General features: G+C 43.9%; 2 protein-coding genes across 2 annotated transcripts; one reads left to right on the plus strand and one right to left on the minus strand.

Moving 5' to 3' along the window:
* Nucleotides 1-1,730: 1,730 nt before the first annotated feature.
* Nucleotides 1,731-16,358, minus strand: LOC136484222 (disease resistance protein RGA4-like). Its single transcript, XM_066481447.1, has 4 exons — nt 15,601-16,358; nt 15,390-15,467; nt 15,181-15,258; nt 1,731-4,008 (listed from the first exon to the last, which is right to left on the minus strand). Exons 1-4 carry the CDS (start codon nt 16,338-16,340, stop codon nt 1,959-1,961), a joined length of 2,946 nt encoding a protein of 981 aa, XP_066337544.1. The 5' UTR covers nt 16,341-16,358; the 3' UTR covers nt 1,731-1,958.
* Nucleotides 16,359-17,381: 1,023 nt separating this feature from the next.
* Nucleotides 17,382-22,552, plus strand: LOC136484221 (disease resistance protein RGA5-like). The gene is made up of 2 exons (XM_066481446.1): nt 17,382-18,252; nt 19,995-22,552. Exons 1-2 carry the CDS (start codon nt 17,510-17,512, stop codon nt 22,381-22,383), a joined length of 3,132 nt encoding a protein of 1,043 aa, XP_066337543.1. The 5' UTR covers nt 17,382-17,509; the 3' UTR covers nt 22,384-22,552.
* Nucleotides 22,553-23,112: the final 560 nt, after the last annotated feature.

Below are 23,112 nucleotides of genomic sequence, written 5' to 3' on the forward strand. Positions count from 1 at the left end.
AAGGCATATGATAGAATCCAATCAGGATAACATGTGGATCCTGTTGTAATCAATTTGGAAACACATATGTAACCGACTATGTAACCCTATCCCATGGACTATATAAAGGCAGGTAAGGACCATATATCAGTACACACCAGGCAATACAACATCCAGAACTGAACACAAGCAATACAATTAACTAAACACATGACTTGGGATATTACTTCTTTCCAAGGACACAAACCTATCTAAATCAATGTCTTGTGCTATTATGGACCTCTAGTCAAGAGCATAGCCCCATAATCTTCATTGTTGGGTGACAAACATTGACATTGTCATTTTGCGTAAGTGTTGTAAGGGCACACATAAATATGAATTATATTATGATTGATCAACTATAAACTTGAATAACCACGATCAACAGAACATTCAAACAATCTACATCTTTAGTAGATTGGGAAATAGAACATTCTTTTCATCATCAAAAGTTTACTAATCACTCATTGGCCATGCTTTGGTCCATGATGCCTTCAAATGGTTATGGAAATCATATTGTTAGTAGACTAACAAAAGATAATCTGGTTAGACATAATTGGAATAGGAAAAAAACTGTTCTTTCTGACATATAAATGAATCTATTCAACACCTATTTTTTGATTGTGCATATGCTAATTTCTTGTGGAGAGCTGTTCATTTATTGTTTGGAATCCCAAGACCAATTAACATACACGAATTATTTAATAGATGGTGTAAATTTGGGGGGCGGGGGACAAACATAATCTACCTTTATTAACTACAAGGGCAGCATTGTGCTGGACCATTTGGGTCACAAGAAATGAAGTGGTGCTTGACAGATGTAGACCAAGAACTTTCTTGTAGGTACTATTCAAGGGAACGCATTGGCTTCGGCAGTGGGCACAGCTGCAGCGCCATGAGGAGCAAGAGATGATCCTACAGGCTGATCGGCTAGTAGAGGAGGCTGCGTTGTGTTTTTTTTTTTTGCGTCGTTTGGATGGTTATCTACTTATCGGATTGGTCCCATTAGAGTAACTCTGGTGTCTGATTAATTTCAGCTTGGACACGTTTGTGCTTGGGCTATGGGTTCAAGTAGTCTATAATAAGTGGCGTGATTCTACCTTGTGTATATGAAGTTGGATTTTTTTTATAATCCTTTATCTAAAAAAAAGTACAAACATAAGGTCTTCTTCTGGCTAATGAAGAAAGACATATCAAGCACAAGGAATATTTGGACAAGGAAATATGAATTTTGCTGACAATGATGTGCTCTTTGCTTGGATAACACCGAAGAGACTCCTCAACATCTTTTTTCTCAAAAATGTGATTTTGCCAAGAGCTGTTGTGACTTGATCAATATGCACCACCCTTCTGATTGCACGCTCTTTGAAGAACCTGAGGGTTTCAGAGATAAGCTACACCTACCCTTTTTTATGGATGTCATAATCCTCATGAGCTGGTGCATACTGCAACAAATTATTTAATCTTCAAAGGAATACAACGGAATCTGGCTAATTGCAGGTCACTATTTCTTAAGGTGCTTTCTTTGTTGTTCCACAGAGGAAAGAAGAGCTTTCTGCCCCAAATGAGTTTATGTATAGAAAGTCTCGTGTAATTTATCTTATTTGCTTTGTTTCCTTTTTTCCTTAATTTCTTTTTTATATATTTTTGAGGCATTGTAAACTTTTTTTTTTAATCTATTCAAACAGTAGGAGCCCCTGGCCCCTCTTGATTCCACACAAAAAAAATACTATAACAATAATACCGTATGTTTTTAGGGCATAATACCGTACCCATTTGTGGTTACTACTACAGTATGGTGCATGTTGCACTCAAAGAGTTTACATATGCAACCGTATCACTTATTGAATACAACTGCGTAAACACACACAAGAAAAGAAATATAAAGCGATGAACATGTGCTACTAGCTAGCTCCACACGATACAAGTTATGGTTTTGTTTAGGCAGTTTGTTCCATTTGCCTCTTCACACACGGCCGGTTAGGGTTCCCATTTGCTACAGTCTCCCAAGCTTGTTGCATGGAACTGTGGAGTATCACCTCGCTTAGATTTGCAAGATGTGAAATGCCTTCAACGGTTTCTGTTGGCAGTTGATTCTGAGAATTTGGACAACGGAGCTGAAGGGATGTTAGGCTTTGCATGGCTCCTTCATGGAATTGCAATTTTGGAACCATTGGAGCATTGATGCATAGGCTCTTAAGGCTTTCGAATCCATTTTTCTCCACAATGAAAATGCTGTTGCAAAATGCATCACAATACTCTTCCAGCTTCAGATATTCCAAGCCACGTAAATATTGCAGGGTAGATAAATCTTTGATGGTGAGACCAGTTGATGAGAGTTGCAGATTCTTAATTCTACCTAGCTCACTTAACTTGTTAGAATCAGGCAGATTGTCCAAATTTCCCCGCAGTTTGATAGAAGTGATAGTGCATGGACCCTCTAGAGAGGCCATGAAGTCTTTGCAATGTCCACTAGTAGAAACAATGGAAACAGACTCTAGAGAGGTGAAGCGCATCTTAAGAAGCCTGATAAAATCGAAGCTGTTACTTCGAGTACCAGCTTCAGCAATCTTGCAACGTGGGTTGGATTTCTTTGTTTCTCCAGACCACATTCTTTTCTTTTGTGAGCTGCTTGAGCCACGATCTTGAACCAGAAAGCTCCTTCTGGTATCTTCTGGTATCTTGCACCATACTTTAACCTTCTTCAGGTTTCTTGCAAGAAGTATGACATGTTCTGGACTTTGTCTTTTGGTGGCAACAAATCCGGCAAGAGTGTGCAGCTCACTCTTCTTTGTCAAGAAGTCAGAAAGCGAATCTGTTACTTTGCCGTTGGGAATGTCAGGTAGCTGAAACTGTCCAAACAGGTAAGCTAGCTTCGGCAGCATGATTACCTCCATGGTTAATTTTTCCACATTTGTCTCTCGGATGTCCAGCGTGACCAAACGTTGTAGTTTCCTTATTTCTGTGGGAAGATTATTAACGCCAGTAGTTTTCCTGAGGCTGAGGTACCTCAGAAGCTCCAAATCACATAGGCCTTCCAGGAATTTCTTGCCAAGCTCCCGGCAACCTTCAAGATCAAGGAGTCGAAGCATCTTACAGGTCTTTATATCAAAATGTTCACTCTTGAACAGGGTCAACGACCTTAAAGCAGCACATTTGTGTTCAAGTTCATCAAATCGTTCTTTGGTGCTGGACTGAATAGAGAGTCGGCGAACACAGGCCCCAGTGCTTCCTATAAGTAGGGGCTCACGCCCTTGAATCAGAGTAACCACATTTTTATCTACTGACTTTTGTATGACATACTCCAGCACTATATCATGAACTCGACAGCTCTTGGCACCCAACGAATTGTTGAGAATCTGCACTGGCTCAATGATACACCTATCAATCAACTCATCAAAACATTTACAGCATTCATTGGCAACCAATCCTTCAGCTCTTAATCTTCTCACTAGGCTCCTGCTCTTAATCTGATGGCCCCTAGGAAATATACTTAGGTAAAGCAAGAAGGACCTGTGCTCATAGTCAGGCAGGTTGTCGTAGCATTGCCTAAGCACTCTTCTCATTCCCTTAAAGACACTCATTGCTGCGTTGTTGTTACCTAACAGGTAGTCTTTGCCAAGGTTTTGTCCTACATCTTCAATGAGCTCACTGTTCAGATCATTCACTTTCAGATATAAATGTTTGGCTACAGTAGCCAGTGCCAGTGGTAAACCACCACATTTTCTAAGGATGCTTTTTGAAGCAGTTGCCAAGGCAGAGTTAGGTTTCCTTTGTTGGCCATAAACATTTCTCCAAAACAAACTATCTGAGTCAGCATCGCCAAGACACTGCATGGTGTAGACGTAACTGCCAGAGCTGCAGGCTGTGGCCACAGAGCGAACAGCCGTCGTCACAATTATTCTGCTTTTGCTGCCAAATAGTGGGCAAGCATCTACTGTTTCTTTCCACATTTGTAGTTGCTGTACATCATCAATAAAGACCAAGCACCTAGCAAAGAAAAGGTTGGATAACAAAATTTCAATAAAACATTCATATATATAAATATAATATATCAAACTTATGCATGGTATGCTGTTTGCTCACGCAAGATTTGACGATTCTACGCAATTAGTAAAAAGAGAAAAATACATGGCCGGTTTCTGAACTTGTACCGGGTGTCATTCAGATCCCCAAACTCTTAATGTGCATTTTTAAGTCCTTGAACTTGTCTTTATTGTGTGTCATTTAGGTTCCGAAATTTCAAAATGTTATTTTAGGCCCCTGGGTCAACTTGCCATACTATGTATTTTAGGTGTAGATAAACCCGATCTACTCCATATCACAATGCCACATGCCATAGCGGTAGCATCCATAACTCATTCTTGATCAAGGCAGGAACGTGGAGAGAGGGGGAGAGCATGGGGATAGAGGTAGGAGCACGTAGATGGAGCGTTAGACACTAACATGTGGGTTGATTGAAACTAATTTGGACCTAGATGACACACCATGACAAATTCAGTACCTAAATATGAAAATTTTAGAGGTTTGGACCTAGATACACCCTAAAACAAACTTAGGTACCAGAAAATGCATTTTTGAGAGTTTAAGGACTCAAATGACACCACCAGATAAGTTGAAGGACAGCTCGTGCATCCTGGAAGAATGGCATTGGGGATTATAATACTGGTACATTTCTAATTTATTGCAGAATAGGTGAATAAAAATTACTGGCTTGTGCGCCAATCCATTACTATCAATTTGAACAGTCATCTAATGTGATGACGGTCATAAAAACTACGACTACTACAAAAATAATTTTAAAAGGCACCATACTTTTTAGCTAGAGGCAGCTATATTAAAACTCGTCTCTAAAAATAGTTTCTAAGCCGGCCCGTATATAAATCAATTTTTAGAGGCGGATAGACTTTCCTGCCACCTATAGAAATGCCCTCTATTTTCAAAGGATCTTGAAAATCCCAACTGCCTCTAAAAATGTCTTTTTAGAGGCGACTAGGCTTTCCATCCATATCTAGAAATGGATTTCTAGAAGCGGTTGGTAATTTGGCCCGCCTCTAAAAATTGGTGCGGCACAGTAAAAATGTATATCAAACTCGTAGTAATTGAACATATCTAAAACTTTGTAGTTGATGGCGTTTTCATTTGAAATAACATAAGGCGTAAAGTTTTGTCGTAAGTTTTCATAATTTGAAATTTGATTTTTTTTAAGTTTTGAAATGACCATGGAGAAACATCCTAAACCAAAGTTGTAGTCCTCGAAGGCATCCACCATTTTGAAGTTGACTACTTTTTCATTTGAAATCATTGAATACCCCGAAATTATGTTTTACCTTTTAAAAATTGAAATTTCATCTTTTTAATTTTTTCAAAGTACCTCGGACGAAGGAATGACCTAAACGAAAGTTGTAGTACCCGAAATGGATCCGCAGCTTGGTAGTCTTTGACCTTTTCTTTTGAAATCATTTAGCTCGTGGAACTTCTATTCTATGTTTTCAGATTGCAATTCAATTTTTTTGAATTTTTCACATGACCTTGGTTGGAGAAAACGTCTAACCAAATTTGTGGTACTCTAAGAAATCTAAAAATTTTCAGTTCAACCTTTTTTTTATTTAAATTCATCTATGATCTCAAATATGCATTACAATATTTGGTGAAATGAAGACAAAATGATTAGATGAGTTGCTTTGTCACAAGTGACTCTAAGGCGTAATGGAAAGGAAACAATGCACAAGATTTGAGGTTGGGAGTTTGGACGAGTAGGCCTCTCCCGAGGTTTAAACAATTTTTTCCTATTTTTTTTGGACCAATTCAAAAGTTTTGGAAAACGATTTCTAAAGAGGCCCAGGTTTTCAGTCCGCATCTAAAAATCAATCTGTATAGGCGCGCACCTCTAGGGACCGATTTTTAGAGGCAGCTGGACACTCGCCTCTAGGTATCATTTATTCTACAGATAGGCACGTAGAGAGGCGAGCCAAATGGCCGCCTCTTTAAATGGTTTTGAGTTGCCTCTAAAAATTTGTCTGTGGTGGTGTTTTTTTTTCACCCGCACCGTTCTTACTCTAGTGCAGGAAACTGACCTGATGTGCCCCATGCATATGAAGGTTCTTGTGGCTGTAGTATACTGCCCAAAGTCTAATTTCTTGCACCCCATGTGCATATGAATTATTAATTGCCACTGCCAATTATTTAAAGCGAGCTAGGTTTAACTAATTATACAACTTCACCTCGTCACAAAACCTTGGCTTTCAACACACCATGTGATCAAATATTACAAACCTCAAACATCGACAACCACTACGTCATTTAGTTTGAAAACATGTGACTTGTAGTGTCGATTTGTAATCAAAAGACATACAAAATTTCTTATAATTGAAAATGGCGGATTTTAGGTGTAACTAGAATTATAATGGCACGGTTCAAAATAGGTAAATTATAGTGGCATATCTCAAAACTACCAAAGTTATAATGGCACCATTCCAATTGACCCTTACTTTATATCACATACTACAACACAATACACTTTTTATCTGCAGACAAATTCTATTTCCAAAGGCGGTTTTTGCAACTGCCTCTACCCAAATGCTTCAGAAATAAGGGCAGTTGGTAAGGTGGCCCGCGCATAGAAATTTATTTCTAGGGGAGTTTTTCACAAGTCAGATGATTTCTAGGGTGGTTCGCATGCATTTCATACAATTCAAATCCCGACGACAAGTCTCATATGAGTCATAACTATGCCAGAAATCATTTTGTGGGGCACCCTTTCCTTTTGGTAGAGGCGTCAAAATGAAAAACACCTCTAGAAATGGTTCTAGGGACACCTCGCCTCTATTAATCAATTGTCAGAGGTGGTTGGTGTTTTTATACGCCACTATAAATACCCTCTATTTTCATAGGCAGTCAAAAACATCCAAGTGTCTCCTGTGACATGTGACTTGTAACTTGCAGCTATGGTGGTCTTCTCTCAAGCTTAAAATTTTACTTTCCCAATTTTTTTTGCCCATTTGCGATTTCTAGAACATGATTTCTATAGGCAGGTCACTGTCTTGGCTTCGTAACCGCGACAGTGATTAGTGATTCGATCGATGGGTCGATGTGAGGGACTCAAGTGGTTTAGCACTCGAGACATAAAGGGCTTATCCTGGTTCGAGCATCTAAAGCCCTATGTCCAGTAGTGAGTTCTTCGTGTTATAATGGTTAATCGAGTTCTTAGAATAGGGGAGAGAGATACAGGTGGTAGGAGAGCGCTACTCATAGTGATGTAGGGTTTTTTGGATTCGTATGGTGTCCGATCCCCTCCCAGGTGCCCTACCTTACCTTATATGCCAGAAGGTGAAAGGAATACAAGGAGAAAATGTTCTAGAGGCTCCCTTGGTGGTCATGTTCGACAATGCTGAACGGCTCCAGACACCTACAAGAACCTAGAGCTGACCGTTAGGTGCTGATGTCATTGTGCCACACCTGGGCGCTCATCCTCTTCATGGCATCCATCGTACTTCAAGGGAGCTAGCGCATGATTAACAGAGGCTGGCTTGCGGGCCTGCACATCATCATGTGGATATCACGTGCGTGTTCTTGTCATGTTGTGTCTTGCTCCGTGCATGACTCTGAGCCGGAAGTGGCTGACACGACTTCACGGGGAAGATGAGATAGACTCCTGATAGGACCTAGACCCCTGTGGCTCTATCTATGTGTTGGGCCCTGGAGCAAGATCCCCCTCCCCGCATCTGCCCAAGCGATCGTTTGCTCAGGACGACACTTAGGGCGCGCACGTTCCCGGCCTCCCGTGGTTGGTCAAGGTTGCCCAAAATGGGGGGCTTGCGAGCACCCAGGCATGGTGGCACAACTATGGACCCGCCTTGATTCATCTCGTTAAGGCCTAGACCGGCCTAAAAGTGGGCCTTCTTAGGCCCGATGGGTTGTTCCCGTTATCCACTGTGTGCATGCGAGCACACACTCTAGTTGTAGACCTGGAGCACCTGGCTGATTAACAAAATTATCTAGGGGGTTAATAATGCTGTCATGGCACTAATCTTGGGTGTTTAAGTAACCCCTCTGTTAGGTACTCAACAGGTGCCCCCGAGCCCCTCGTGGCCTCCTGAGCCATCCTAGGCATAGCAGCGAGTGGATCAGTCCTTTTTTCTTGATCGTTCACTCGGCCAAGCCTGGGCCCATGGGTTGGGTTTGGTGTCCAACTAAGGACGCGAGGGATGCCATCATGACTTCTTGGTCAGGTAACATCCTCGTCGAGCTCAAAAGGGACGAGCCTAAGCGAGAGCCTGATCAGTCCCTCAGAGGGCGACCGACACGGGACAACGTGTGGTGCTCCGTCAACCAAGCTTGCCATGGGCCATGCAACTTAGCTTGGCGCTGGTTCATTGCTTGGTGCCCCACCCCACCAAGGGGTTCGGTTGCAGCTTCATTGGCTCAGGTTTCACATTACACGATGGCTAGGGCATTTCACATGTTTGGGCTAAGACCGCCAGTGGGCCCATAATGTTCTGCCCATCTCTTTCTTGTTCCCCTGGTCTAGAAGCGGCCACATGCCATTCGTCAGCTATCCTTTGAACCTCCGATATCATGGGCCAGAGGAGCCCTCAGCAATTCATGGGGCTGTTGTTAGTGAAGTGTGCTTTTGCACGCAGTCCGTCTGCGGGCATAGAGTCTTTATATCGCCCTCGATCCATGATGCCTGCCGGGCACGGACGGGTCGAGGATGCGCGGTGCTTTAGGTTCCACACGGAGCCCCCTCTTTTTAGATTCAACCATGCCATTCGCATGCCTTGCTCTTCGAGTTCACCGATCGAGTCCATCTATTATGGAGTTTCCGAGGGGGGAGCATCGCACCTTCCATGGTTCCAATTTGCTTGTGCTTGGTCCCTATTGGTGTGGTCGAGCTATACAACACTGACCCCAGAGGTCAGGAATGCTGCCCATGAGGTTGTGATGGGTATGTTCAAGTGAGCAGCAAACTTCCAATGGTCCATTCCTAGTGTCGAGCATTAGGAGGGCGACTTACGGTTTCTTGATCGAGCCACTTGTTTGGTTCCTGAACTCGCTTAGACTAGTTTCGGAGCTTGTTGCCTCCGTTTGGTGGATGACCTCAAGCGACTTCAATGTCAATAAGTGGACATTGCTTGTTTGGCGTTCAGGCTATTTCGGGGAGCTTGGCTCTGTCCACTATGGTCCATCTACGAGCATCCCTTACTCTTTATTTCATCTAAGGCAATTTTGAAGCGTTCTCACGCCGATCTAAGAACCCTCGATTGTGTTCTTTCGATGCGGTCGATTTGTCCATGGGTTGATTAATGCCAAAAACTAAAGAGTTCTAAGACTCCTTTAGTTGTTTCGATCTTCTCGCACATGGTCTTCGTCAGAGGGGGTGAGCTATGCGATGCTAACTTAGGCACCTAGGATGTAAGGAGCGCCGTGCTCTAGCTACTGATGGGATATTCGTGTGAGCCTCAAGCTTCTGATTGGTCAATTCCTGGTCTATTGCCTGAAGGAGGGTGGCCCATGGTTTCTTTATTGAGCCACTTGTTCAGTTCTCAAAGTCGGTTAGACGGGTTGAGGGGCTTGTTGCCTCGCTTTGGTGGGTCACCTCAAGTGCCTCAAGGTCAATACTCAAACATCACTCATTTGGTGTCTAGGATGCTTTGGAGCGCCAGACATTGATCGATAGGGTGCTTCTTTGAGCGTCCCTCACTCTTTATTTCATATCAGGCGACCTTGCAACCTTCTTAGACTAGTCTAAGAACCCTCAACTAAGTTTTTTAGCGCGGTCGATGACCTAGTGACCAGCCAGTTAATGCCAATCGGCTATCAATGTATTAAGTGAGGATGAAATGGTACAAACAAAGATCAACTTGGGTTAGAAGTGAAGGAGCTATTCTATGTTCCGAGCGTTGGTGTACTCATCGCCATTGAAGTTAGTGAAAACTACCTCTCATCCCCATGGTATACTTGGTGATGACACCCAGGTGCTCACGCTTTGTTCAAGGTGTCTCACACCTGAGACTGTGGATGAGCACCTCGCTCGTGGTGACGCAGGTGAAGGCATAGACCACATCTGTGTTGGTGGCATTGGGGATTCGTTGCGCTTATAGTAAAAATGTTGTATCTACCTCTTGGAATGTCTCATCACCCTTCTACCTACAATTGCAAAGATCCCATGAGTTTCTAGTGTGGATCAAGGTACCTTGGAAGTGTCACACAAAGATCTCGTGTAGGTCATCCCTATCGTTGGTGAAGCCAGCGTCGAGCTGTTCGAGCCATGCCATCGTTGAACTTGACAGGAGTAGTGGAAGGTACTCGACAGTGAAGTTGTGATCCCCTCCTCTAGCCCTCATTGCAAGTCATTAGTCTTTGAGCTAGTGGTTTCGGTCAATCTCGCCGTCGTACTAGCCGATGTGGCTCAAATGTTGGACCCACTTGGGGTAGCGAGCGATCCTGGAGCCAAACGCCTGAGCACCGATGTGGTGCTGGCTCGGGCTCTTGCCCCTTTGGTCGGGCCATCAGTCGTCCTGAGTGACATCTAGTTTGACGGGATGCAAGACCGGGGACCTCACTAGAGTGTGTTGCCTTGCCTCAATGGTGTCCCACGTGTCCCGATTTTCTGTTGTTCAGTCATTGATCAGTGGCCGTCATGGGTCGGGCACCCTGATGCTCGCGTCAGGGATCAACGTGCCATGCCCTTGGTCAGTTAGAGCTGCTGGTGGACCTATCGTTGTTGCTGTCACCATGTGGGGTATGGGTGTCAGAGGTCTTGCCCTCTAAAAGCCCTATGTTTGGTTTTAGTAATTAAAACAACTATTAGACTAACCTTTTAATAAGTGTGTGATTAAGCTAGGTCTTGTCCACACCAAGATGGAGAGCAAGGCATTGCGACGGATGAAGGGTGATCAATCCAATGGAGCAAGCTCTCACATAGAAAGGAAGAAAGAGAAAAACAAAATCCAAGTTGTGAAGACAAATGTATAAATAGGATTTTGCTTTGCCAGTCAATACGCAATAGAGTGCGTGATCGAGTTTAGCATAGATATCTGTACTATTAAGGGGGGAACTCCAAAGTTCAACTGGTTACCTTAGTGCCACTAGGTGTGAAAATACATTGTATATGCATTAGACCTAGTGATAAGGTGAGATCCCTTGAAAACCCTTTGAAAAATGTTTGAGAAATTGCTACTCACTTGCACACATGGTGAAACACTTGTGGAGTTGGCACATTTGAAAAAGGGGTTGAAAAACAAGCTAAAAGTGCCTCTGGGGTACCATTGGATTGATTCGATGGGTACCATCAGAGCTAGCGCTACATAGAGCGCAGTTAGCATCTAACCCTAGATAGGGTTAGCCACCTGATGCTCCCAATGGTTGGCTTGTGCGCAGCATCGGAGCATGCATGCATACTGTACAATAGAAGGCCACACTAGTCAGCGCGCTGGAAGGTTTAAACCGGGCATCGGATGCTCCTGTGCGGAGCGTCAGCTCAATTCGATGGGTGTTTTTATGTTTTTGAACCTCTCTGCATTGAGATCAGATCAAGAGCACGTCACTCTGATGACCATCGGAGTGGCAGCGTCAAAGAATGCATTGCACTAGCCGTTTGCCCTAGCAACGACTAGTTTCTAACCGATAGCGAGCCACATCATCAGAGTGAAACATAGGGCATTGGAATGGTGGCGTCGGGGCATAGGCTACGGTGCATTTTCTTAGTGCTTGCTCCGATGGTGGCACGTTGTAGGGTATGGAGGATCTGATGCCCCCAGTCTATGCAGTGAGTGAGCCCAACAATTATCTTTGCTTGGGGGCTTATAAATAGGTGTTGGCCGGCTTTTGGTGAGCTCTCTTGGCATTCTAAGAAAACAAACACTCTTGTGAGCATCCAAGGACACCTCCTACTCATCTCTAGACTTGTGCTTCATCAAAATTGAGATTGGGAGAGATCTAGTGTATTTGTTTTGGAGTTTTGCATCTAGTGGCACTAGTTGATCAATTGGGGTACGGTTTTCTTGTTACTCTTGTTTGCTGCCGCCACCTAGACGGCTTGGAGCAGCTAGTGGTCATTGAGGAAGAGTTGGTGATTGTTCTTCTCCTCCGACCAGTCTTATAATGAGAGGTATTGATCCCACCTCGCGGAGTGCAAAGGGATACTCTAGTGGAATGCTCGTGGCTAGTTGGAGTGCACCATTTGAGTGATTCTTGTGGCGCCCTTATTGGTGGCTCTAGCTTGTCACACTAGTTAGCTTGCGAATCATCATTTGGGGACTCACCACAATAAGGACGTAGGTTGCCAGCAAGCAACTGAACTGCGGGGATAAATCTTGTGTCATCACTTGCCCTCGTTGGTTTGCTCACTACTATCACTTGTATTTACTTTTATATCTTGCTTGTGGGTGGTAGTTGTTTGCCTTGCTAGCTTTGAGTAGCTTAGTGGTAGTTGTAGTTCTAGTAACTAGTTTAGTTGCTGCTTTGTTGCCCTCTAGCATAGCTTGTAGCTTGTGTGGTGTTGTGCTTTAGATTAGGATCAAAGCTACTAGAATTATGTAGGGGCTTGCTTTGGTGAAGTAGGGCTACAGTAAGTAGTTGCTATTAGGATTTCTTATTGTACTAATCAACCTTTGTTCTAGAGTTGTGGTTTGTAGAGGAAAATTTTTATAGGCTATTCACAACCCCCTCTAGCCATCTAGATCCTTTTCACCCTCTGGTAGCGGTACTCGCTGAGAGGGCCGTGAGTTCGCATCGTTACGACATCAAGATAGGGAACTCTATGCCAGCTGCTTGAGAGCAATGCCGAGGAGGCACTTGGCCTCGCGCAGTTCCGGATGGTTGTCGGATCCGGCGTCTCCGGGATATCGCACAGGTAGCATGCGGCCACAACCATGTTCCACGCCGCGCACGGGAAGCCATGGGCATCTGGAGCCCCGTATCGTTGCTGATGTCCTTCTAGATGTTGCGGGTGTGGGTAGGAGCACCGCTTGCCTACTGTAGCTTCGTGTCCTAATGCCTTCGCTCAAGATCCTGGAGTTTGGCCTCGAGGTCAGCCAATCTTGCCTTAAGGCTCTCCATGTTTTTTTGAAGATAGGTGGCCCTGTGCCTAGGGGTCAGATCCGACGACGTGACGTCAGTGATGTCATCGTCGATAGGACCCCCTTGACGTAGATGCACTCTCTCTCTGGGTAGTAGCTTTCGGTCTTGTGAGAGTCGTCTCTGAGTCAACCACCGAGGCGTCATCGGTCCCAGCGGCGCTTGTGAGGATGACGTCGTACGGTGCCACTCATCAGCTGCGCAAGCTTGAACTGACAGTTGGCTAGCGTGTTTTAGACCCCGTAGGGGATATCCAGGAAGGTGCACCAGAATCCCTACAAGTGATTGGTTGCTCGTGATGACACATTGGGAGCGTGAGGTTCTTGGGCTCCCTTGGTCAGTCGAGGTTGCCCGAAATAGTGGGAGGGGGCCACATATCGGCCCTCGGCGCGGGGGCATGAGTATGGGCCTGCCTCGATTCGTCTCGTTAAGGCCACGGGGCTCCCAGGAAGCAGGTCGTCTTAGGCCCCATGGGCTATTTCTATTATCTAGTGTGTATGTGTGAGCGCACACATGAGTGTAGCCCCGGGATGTTAATCATGCTGTCATGTCACCAATCTGAGGGTTAAGTAACCCCCTTGTTAGGTATTGAAGAGTCACCTTTGCTACCATCTCTAGAATAGATTTTTAGGGTTGTGTTGCACACGCTCCTAGAAGTAAATGTTTTCTAGAGATACTTGACTAGAAGTACGCATGGCAATCGCCTCTATAAACTGATTTTGACCACCTTAACACATCTGTTCCGTAGTAGTGCTTCTTACCGTTATACACTAGTACGGAAATATTTTTACAGGCGTCTAATATTTTGTCATGGGCGGTTCTATGAAGTAAACCGTCACTGAAAATATATTTATTTTCAGGAGCGGTCGGTATAATGGAACTGCCCCCTAAGAAATATGATTTTCAGGTACGGTTGCTTATTAACCCATCTTTGAAAATGGTTGTTTTTTGGGACAGTTTTGCTAAGTCCACCATCCCTAGAAATCGATTTTCAATCACTATTGACTAAGTCAACTATCATTAAAAAAAGGTGCAGCACAAATAAATTCATAACATTTTTAGATGAAGTTGGATGAAGATAAAATCTATATCAAAATTATAGAGCAAGACAAGATCTAAAACTTTGTAGTTGATAAAAATTTTATTTGAGATTGTTTAGGGGTCCAAATATAAGTTAATTTCTCATATTTTAAATTTCAACTTTTTCAAAATTTTTGAATGATCTTGGATGGAGACACCCTCTAAGTTAAAGTTCTAGTGCCGAATGAGATCTAAAACTTTATAGTTGAAAATTTTCCCATTTAAGATCATTTACGTGTTGAAATATTCACAAGATTCACACATATTATTTATACAAGAGGACAACGTCATATATGTAGTCACAAGTGACTTTTGTGGTGTGATCGTATGAGGTTGTACATGTCAGTCCAAATTTCGTAGGTTCGAATGGTTGCAATGGTGCAAAACAAACTAAAAATAAAATCTTGTGATTAGTGATCAGTTGTATAGGGCTCTCACCACATTGAAAAAAAAATCTTACTTTTTTACAACCTCTAAATGATTTTTTTTAAAAAAAAATTAAAATCCTTTTTAGGGACGATTTACTTAAGAAAGTCTACCTTAAAAGTCATTTTTAGGAGTTTTAGATCAAGCTGAGCACTACAATATGGTTTCGCGTGTGTGCCTGAGGTGTTTTTTAAAGTTCAAAAATTTTAACTTCAAAATACGAGAACATAAAAATGTATACTGATGCCACTAAACAATCCTGAAAGAAATAAGTTGCCATGTATAAAGTTTCAAATCTCGTTGACTTTATTTTAAAAAGCTATAAATTTATTCCCTAACCTATTTGTGGACTGTCCATGTTATCTACCACTGCTGAAAGTTCATTTCTAGAGGCGGTTCCTAGAAATAGAATTTCAGGAGTTGTATGTTTATTGGGCTCCTCTAGAACCTTTTTAAAGTGGCGGCTCGAATTTATACTGCCCAAGAAAAAAAGGCACCTCTAGAAATCATCTCTGTAGAGTACTTAGTGGAAATTGAACTCGTAGCCAAAACAGGAAAATGGACTCAGCGACAGACCTCTTGTCCAACAAAATATCATGGAGATTTGTGGTCGAAGCACCTTCAGCTTGAATCGTAACATTTTCATTATCCGTCCTGATTTCAAGGGCCGCCCGAGTAATTTTATTAGTTTTAGCATGAAAAATATTTACCTATCGAGTACTCCACTTCACAATAGTGAAACTAGAATAGTAGCCAAAACGGGGAAAATGTACTGAGAGACATACCTGTTGTTCAACAAAATATCCTGGTCATTTAGGTCCGAAGCACCTTCAGATTCCATCGTAACATTTTCATTATCCACCCTGCTTTCAAGGCCCGCCCAAGAGAATTATTTTATTAGTTACGGTATGATGAGAAATTTTTACCTACCAAGTACTTGACAATATCGATAATAGAAGAGTAGCCAAAACAGCAAAAATGGACTGGGAGACAGACCTCCTGCTTTGAAGCGCCGCTCGAACACTTTGGAGAATCTTGTCTAGAAGGTCCTTTTTATTGTCGCATCTCGACGCAACAACCCAAGCAACACAGTCAAATTCTTGTGAGGCAGAACGACGACGATCCTCATAGACAGCTCTTGCGAGGGCAGTCTTCCCGACGCCGTGACATCCCACGATGGAGACCACCCGGAGCTGCTGCCCCTCGGCCGGTGAAGGAGACAGCAGCTCAAGGATCTCCCTTTTGGGCACCTCGATGCCCTGAAGCTCCACGGGCTGTGAATCTTCATGCGGGGGCGGGCCTGAAGTAGCATCTCCCGGCTGCTCAAGGATCTCCCTTCTGGGCACACTTGTGTCTTCGCCATCACTGGATTCAGCAATCTTCTTCCACTCATTTTTCAAAGAAGTGATTTTCTTCTCGAACATGCCGATTCTTTCAAGCTGTCGAGGACGCCGGTCCATCCCCAGAGCCACGAGGACGCGGCCGTACTGGCCTGGCTCCCAGAGATCTTCCACGAAGTCCTCGATATCGTATGCCAAATCCTGCAGCTGCCGAGCCATTACCTCCTGCACAGCTCCTCGGGGCTCCTTCTCCTTTATCAGGGCTTCCACTATCTCCATCTCATCCATGATGGATTTGAGACCACCGTAGAGTTTCTCATGGCGCTCAGCGTCTTTCTCCATAACGCGGCAAACCTCGCCTACCGCAGAGAAAACGAGGCGCACAATTGAAGTCATTATTAACTTCTGGGGAAATGTGGGCAGTCAAGTGGGTGAGAGGTTCAAGGTGCGCAAAGGATGGTTCTGCGTTTTATAGTCACAAGACGGGTGGACATGGTCCAACCAAGCCAACAACCCCACAAGTCTTACACTTCGGTACCCATGGAATTGATATATTTGTTGGGATGATATATCAGCAACAGAAGTAACACTAACATAATCTAAACTTGTTCATATCTATAGGATTACTAGTATAATTTGGATCCGCTTGTCGGAGTGCTTGATGCACCTCATATTTTTAGTAACTACTACTACCTCCATACTAAAATATAAGGTATAGAAAAATTCCAAATTTGTCCGAAGCTATAAGTTATTAACTTCTCCAAGGCACTACTTTGTAATTAATGTCTTTCACTAGGCTCACAATATGGAAAGTACATAGGTCTCTGAATGGTTAAAGGGGAGTTACATGTGTTATTTATTACCTCCATAATGTTGAGAATTATTATTAATGGTCAAGTAGGGATAATTAGAGCCTGTTTGGTTTCAAATAAGTCACCTACTTATAAGTTAAAAAGTGAAATAAGTGACTTATTTTGCCAAACACCACCAACTTATAAGTCACCCCTGCTTATAAGTTTTAAGTTGGTTCACCCCTGCTTAAAACTTATAAGTCACCTTTTTCTATGTGGGGCCCACAGCTTATAAGTCATCTACAACCAAACAGGCATGACTTATAAGTCACTGATTTTCAGTCACCTGACTTATGGAAACCAAACAGGCCCTTAGATTGATTAGCAACAACTAATGATGGTTCCTATAGGGGTAGTAGAGGTTAGAGGGGTGTCTTTTCGCTCTCTCCGAAAAGTAACTGCCGTCCTGGTGCCATGTATATATATGTACGTCACAGTCAATGGAATACAGAAAATAATTTTGCACCACTCGGTGTTTCTCTGGCTCATGCTTCTAACAGTTAAATTCCTAGGACCCTTTGTATTCTAAGATTTAAGATAGAGGGTGTAGTTGGTTAATTGTTACCACTTACCAGAGATACTGGAGTTGCCTTCTACACCCGAGTTTTCTGTCTCCCTTATAAAGAGACGCACTCATACACAGATGTAGGCACTCGTCTCCTTCCTAGCCGGTCAAACTAATCCTTCTTGTGATCTGAGCCGGCCGGAGAGATCATGGAGGGTCCTATGGTGTGCTATTCGATGGGCGCAATCAACTCCCTTGTAGCCAAGATCACCCCACTAATTGAGAACCATCCCATGATCAGGGACTTGCTGCAAGATATCAAGAGCCTTAGAGACGATCTCATGAACAAATTTGCCGGTACTCGGGCGATGGGTAAGCATGTCAAGGTGTGGATGAAGCAGTCCCGGGAGATGATCTACGATATAGAAGACTGGATTGATCTGAAGCCGAAGGTTGCCAATCTTGGCGAGTCGGACAAGAAGCAAATCGACCAATTCAAAGACCAGATCAAGAAGGCTCGTGTCCGCTGTGAAAGGTACGAGCTCCTCAAGGAAGCACCTAATTCTGATGCAGAACCTTTTTATGCTGGATCCAGCGAAGTCACCAGTCGTAGGTTGTTCTGGGAGGAGAAGGTTGCTCTCGTTGGTATCGAGGGTCCAAAAGCAGAGCTTCTGAATCGTCTGAAGAAAGAGCAGAAGGAGCTAATGGTGGTTTCCATACACGGAAAAGAAGGCCTTGGCAAGACTGCACTTGCCAATGAGATATATGGAGACATCTATATTAGGAAGCAATTCAAGTGCCATGCTTTTGTCTCTGCTGGCCGCACCACATCAATGAGAACCACCCTAATCGAAATACTCCGCCATGTGAAGTTCGAGGAGGAGGAGGATTGGGAATCCTGGAGCTGGAATGAAATCACCACTGAGCTTTGGCAATTCTTACGCACAAAGAGGTATTTGAGTTCGATTATTTTTTTGGACGTAATTTGAGTTGGATTAAATTTACATCCTGGAGCTGAATAGTTTGCACAGCGGCATGACTAAACTTGATGCATGTATGGTTATTGTGTGATACAATTATATAACTCCAGAAATAATATAGCTCAAAAAAGGTCAATATACCCCATGCAATTTCATTCGTATTGTTTTGCACGGGGTATCTTGGTCTCTGAATGTTCTTTTTAGATGAGTATGTTATGGTTTCTGTTTGTTTTTGCTCTCTGAATTAATGGAAAATGTTGTGACATAGATATCCCGGATGCATTTCGAGTACGTTACCCACGGAAAATGTTGTTACATAACCAATCTTATATATTCTATTTTTATTTGGAACCCAATATTCATCTCGGTTACATTGGATTTTTTTTAATAAGGGAACAATGTTCAAGCCTCTACCATTCGGGAATCTCCGTCAGTGGTGGAGCCAGGAATTTGCGGCTGGGTATGCCACATGTATAAAATTTTGAAGCAAGATGATAAGTTATAATGGCCAAAACAAATCCATAATAATAACCAAAGTACAAGTTCGAAACATAAATAAATCATCATTCCGCATTGGCACAAGTTGGGGAGCTTCACCATCATTCTGTGCTGGCACAAGTGCTAACTGCATATCGCTCCATTTCTCTCAATCTCAACCGAATGAGCATTTGGTGTGGATGTGGAGGTTTTTTTCTCCCTTTGCCTTTGCAGCTTTCTCCCACAATGCAAATATGTTAACACTCTTCTTCTTCATCTACATTGCAAAAATTAAGAATACAACCAAGAGAATTAGAAAAAGAAATTTTCATTAGCTCACTGAACCACTGAGGAGTGGATCTAGGTTCTGGGGTGTTCTGCATCTTCTCTGCTCACCTTGCTTGAAGCCGCCGAGCACTGAGGCCGAGGGGGAGGGCGCCGGTCGCCGGAAGGTGCTGCAGACGGGGCGTCGTTGCTGCCAGTGGCTGGCTCCTTCGCGCTGGGACTTGGGAGGAGGCAACCGCAGCAGGGAAAAGGGCAGGGCCGCAGGGGGCGACCGGGCGAGCCGGCGAGGTGGAGGGCGGGGGGCGAGTCGGCTGGAGTGGGGGAGGTGGCGAGGTGCTGCCCGGCGGCGCCGGTCGCCGGAGTGTGGGAGGTGCTCCGTGCTCATGCTGGGGCCGGGCGATGGAGTCACGTAGAATGTATTCTGTGCTTCCTTCGTGGGCTGCAGGAAATGGTTGTTCTATTGGGCTTACGAGGGAATGTAACAAGATACGTATAAACCCGTGTATTAGTGTGTATATATACATATTAATTTTGTCTCTCAAATGTTGGGTATGCCTTGGCATACAGGGGCATACCCCTGCCGCCGCCCATGATCTCCGTTACATTGGATGACCAATGCAGTACCAAACTTCGTACCTATCATGGAGCCTCCAGCCCATTCAACTTAATTAGAGAAACAATCATGTTATTGCTAAATTAATGTTTCTTGTTTTGCTACTTTGGGCTTTTCAATTTCATGGGATGTAAGTACTAAATAGGATGGGAATCCTTGCATGGAAACTTTTTTCAATTATGTAGCAAATCAAAACAAACTTGCTGAAACTTGTTCTTTTATTGAGAGAAATTATTAGTTTGTAATATTAAGTTTATAAAAATGGTGCTGTAGGCTGTAGCTGTAATCTTGATGTTGACTTACTGTTTTGCCTACTTACCATTTTGCTTTCAATGCTAGGTACTTCATCTGCATCGATGATATACGGAGTACACAGGATTCAAAGGCTATTATTTGCGCTTTACCTGATAATAATCTTGGAAGTCGGATATTGACTACAGCTTGCATGAAGGATATTGCCAAAACATGCTCTAGTCGTCCCAATGATGTTGTTTATCAGATGAATGCTCTTGGTCAGACTGATTCCAAAAGCTTATTTTGTAGAAGTGTATATGTTCAAGAAGGAAAATGGCCAGATCATTTCAAGGAATCTTCAGATAAGTTGTTGGAAGTGTGTGGTGGCGTCCCAATGGGCATAATTATTACAGCTGGTTTTTTAGGAAGGACATTGGAAGAATTGTCAGTGCAGTCAAAAAAGCTTCACGACTCTATTTTCTCAGAACTGAATCAGTCTTATTATGCATCGACGATGACAAAGTTACTGGACATCTGTTATGCTGATCTACCACTTCCTGTCAGAGCATGTTTCCTGTATTTAACTGCTTTTTCCGGAAATCATGACATCAAGAAAGATCGTCTGGTACGAAGATGGGTAGCCGAAGGGCTTATCCCCGAAAGAAATGGAAAGGTGTCATGGGAAACTGCGGAGAGCTACTTTGACGAGCTTATCAGTAGGTGGTTGATCCAACCGACCTTTGATGAGAATGATGATCAGCCAACTGGTTGCACAGTTCATGGTGTTGTCTTTGATTTCATTAAGTCCCTGTCAAAAGAAGAAAACTTTGTTACAGCAGGCGCAGAGTTGGAGTCTGGAATATTTCCATATGACAAGGTTCGGCGAGTCAGCCTGGACTATGGTGATGATAACGAAGGTGACACCTTGATCTGCAACACGTATTGTCCTTTAGAGAGGAGTTGGGTGGCGTCCAGCAGTGATAGAGATGAAGCAATTTCTTTGCACCTATCAAGGGTACGATCCCTTGCATTTTCTGGGCATGCTGGAAGGATCCCTGATTTTTCGGCATTCAGACATGTGCGGGTGCTGGATCTTGAGGATACCAAGGGCTTGGAGACCAAACAACTGGAAAGCATTGGACGTCTGTCTCTGCTGAGGTACCTGGGACTTGGCGGCACCAATGTCACCAGGCTGCCTGAACAAATTTTGGCACTTCAGGAACTGACTACCGTAAATCTAAGGAAAAACAGAGTGAATACATTACCACAATTTAAAGGCACGAAGCTGGTATCCCTGCTCGCAGATCAGTTGATTATACCAGATGGGATGGGACAAATGCAAGAATTGGAGGAATTATCAAAGGTCCTTCTAGGCCCTGATGGTTCACCTGCTGAACATATGGCAGGGCTTGTTCTTGAATTGAGGAGGCTGAGGAGTCTTGGTGTAAGATTTAGTCGTTTGCACGGCAAGAATGACAAGGATCGACATGGACTGAAGCATTTCCTGGAGGAGGTTGCAAATTCAAAACTGCAGTCTCTGCTTCTTGATAATTACCAGCATCACCTTCTTGGCATACTGATTGATTCCTGGGCGAATAAGGAGTTCGACTACCTGCACAAATTTGAGCTCAGAATAGGAGACCGCTTCAAGCATCTTCCACAGGAGATAGCCTCCCTGATAGCTCTCACTCACTTGCATATCGATGTTGAAGATGTAGAAGAACAAGTTATCAGTGCCCTGGGGAAATTGCCTGTCTTGGCCGTGCTAAAACTATATTCCTATACCAGTCCAAGTTTCACCGTGAGTAGCAAGGATGGCTTTCAGTGCCTCAAGGTGTTGTGTTATAACAGTCAGTATGGTAGTGGGATGGGTCTGCATTTTGATCCAGGAGCCATGCCGCAGCTTCGAAGGCTCCGGGTAGATATTGATGCCCAGGGAACATTGTCCAAATATGACGATTTTGATATTGGTATCCAGCACCTCCCTTGTCTCGTACATGTCCATGCAACTATTGACTGGATGAGTACTACTTTAACAACTTCTGAGGTGGAGGCCGTGGAGGACGAGATCAGAAACAAAGTATCTCTTTACCCCAACAATCCAGTACTGGAACTGAACAGAAAAATGCGGCGCCCTGTTCCAAAGGCAGCGGAGGAGCTGGTGATCGCAGTCCACAACCTGGAAGAGTGGAGCAAAAAGATCGACCCCAGCAAGCTAGTGGTGGTTCACTTCACCACGGGGTGGTGCAAACCGTCCCGCAAAATGGCCCCAGTTTTTGCTAATCTCGCAGGGAGGTTCCGCAATGTCGTTTTCCTAAAGGTTGATATTGAGGCTAATGATGAAATGAGCCATATTGCTCAGGAGTTCGATGTCCGTGGCGTGCCAACCTTCCTGTTCATGAAGGGGGGCGACTACATTGACAGGGTTGTTGGTGCAGATGAGGAAGAGCTTGAGGAAAAGCTTAAGGACCAGGTGGCCCCAAGGTGGTTGTAGCGATGAAATGTTCTAAATTACAGGACACTTACAACTGTGATAAGAATATTAGTGCTCGGCATCTCTATTGTGTATTGTATCGACAGTGCCCTTCATGCATCATATGCTCACATGTTTAGTTTGTGTGTCATTCTTACTACCATGATACGCTAGAAAAAAAAAGAGGATAACTGAGCATTACCACTAGTTTATATCACCAATCGGTAGTCAAGCTCCAAGCTTCATAACTGTCTTTTGATATGAACCACAAGAGAGGCCTTCTCCCCACAGTTTGGAAACAGGCCACTTCCCCTTCTGCCCCCACAAATTATATTAGTTCTCCAAAATAGTTTTTTTTTTAGATAAGGGAGCAAACTCCGCCTATGGTGGGGCGCCTTTGGTGTCCCAGCATAGCAAGTCCTAAACCCTGGTAAAGGAGGAGGGTTGTGTTAGGCGTGGCGAGCCAATGTAAAAAAATTAGCCACTTTAATGGAGATGAAACCCGAAACAAAATCATTGGGGCGTAACCCTCTTAGCGAAGCGCCATATTGGAACCCGGGTATGGTGTTAAATGGGCAAGGGCCGGGTCGTCACCCCCTTGACGCGCCGTGTCGTGATCTGGGCATGGTGTCAAGTGAGCAAGGATCGGATCGTCGCTTCCTTAGTGGCACGCTACATCGGCGCCCGGGTGTAGTGAAAAATGAGCAAGGGTTTTCACATCTGAGTTGACGGGTGCGAAGGATAAGGAAG

The sequence above is a fragment of the Miscanthus floridulus genome, chromosome 9 (genome assembly GCF_019320115.1).
Source record: "Miscanthus floridulus cultivar M001 chromosome 9, ASM1932011v1, whole genome shotgun sequence".
Classification (NCBI taxonomy): domain Eukaryota; kingdom Viridiplantae; phylum Streptophyta; class Magnoliopsida; order Poales; family Poaceae; genus Miscanthus; species Miscanthus floridulus.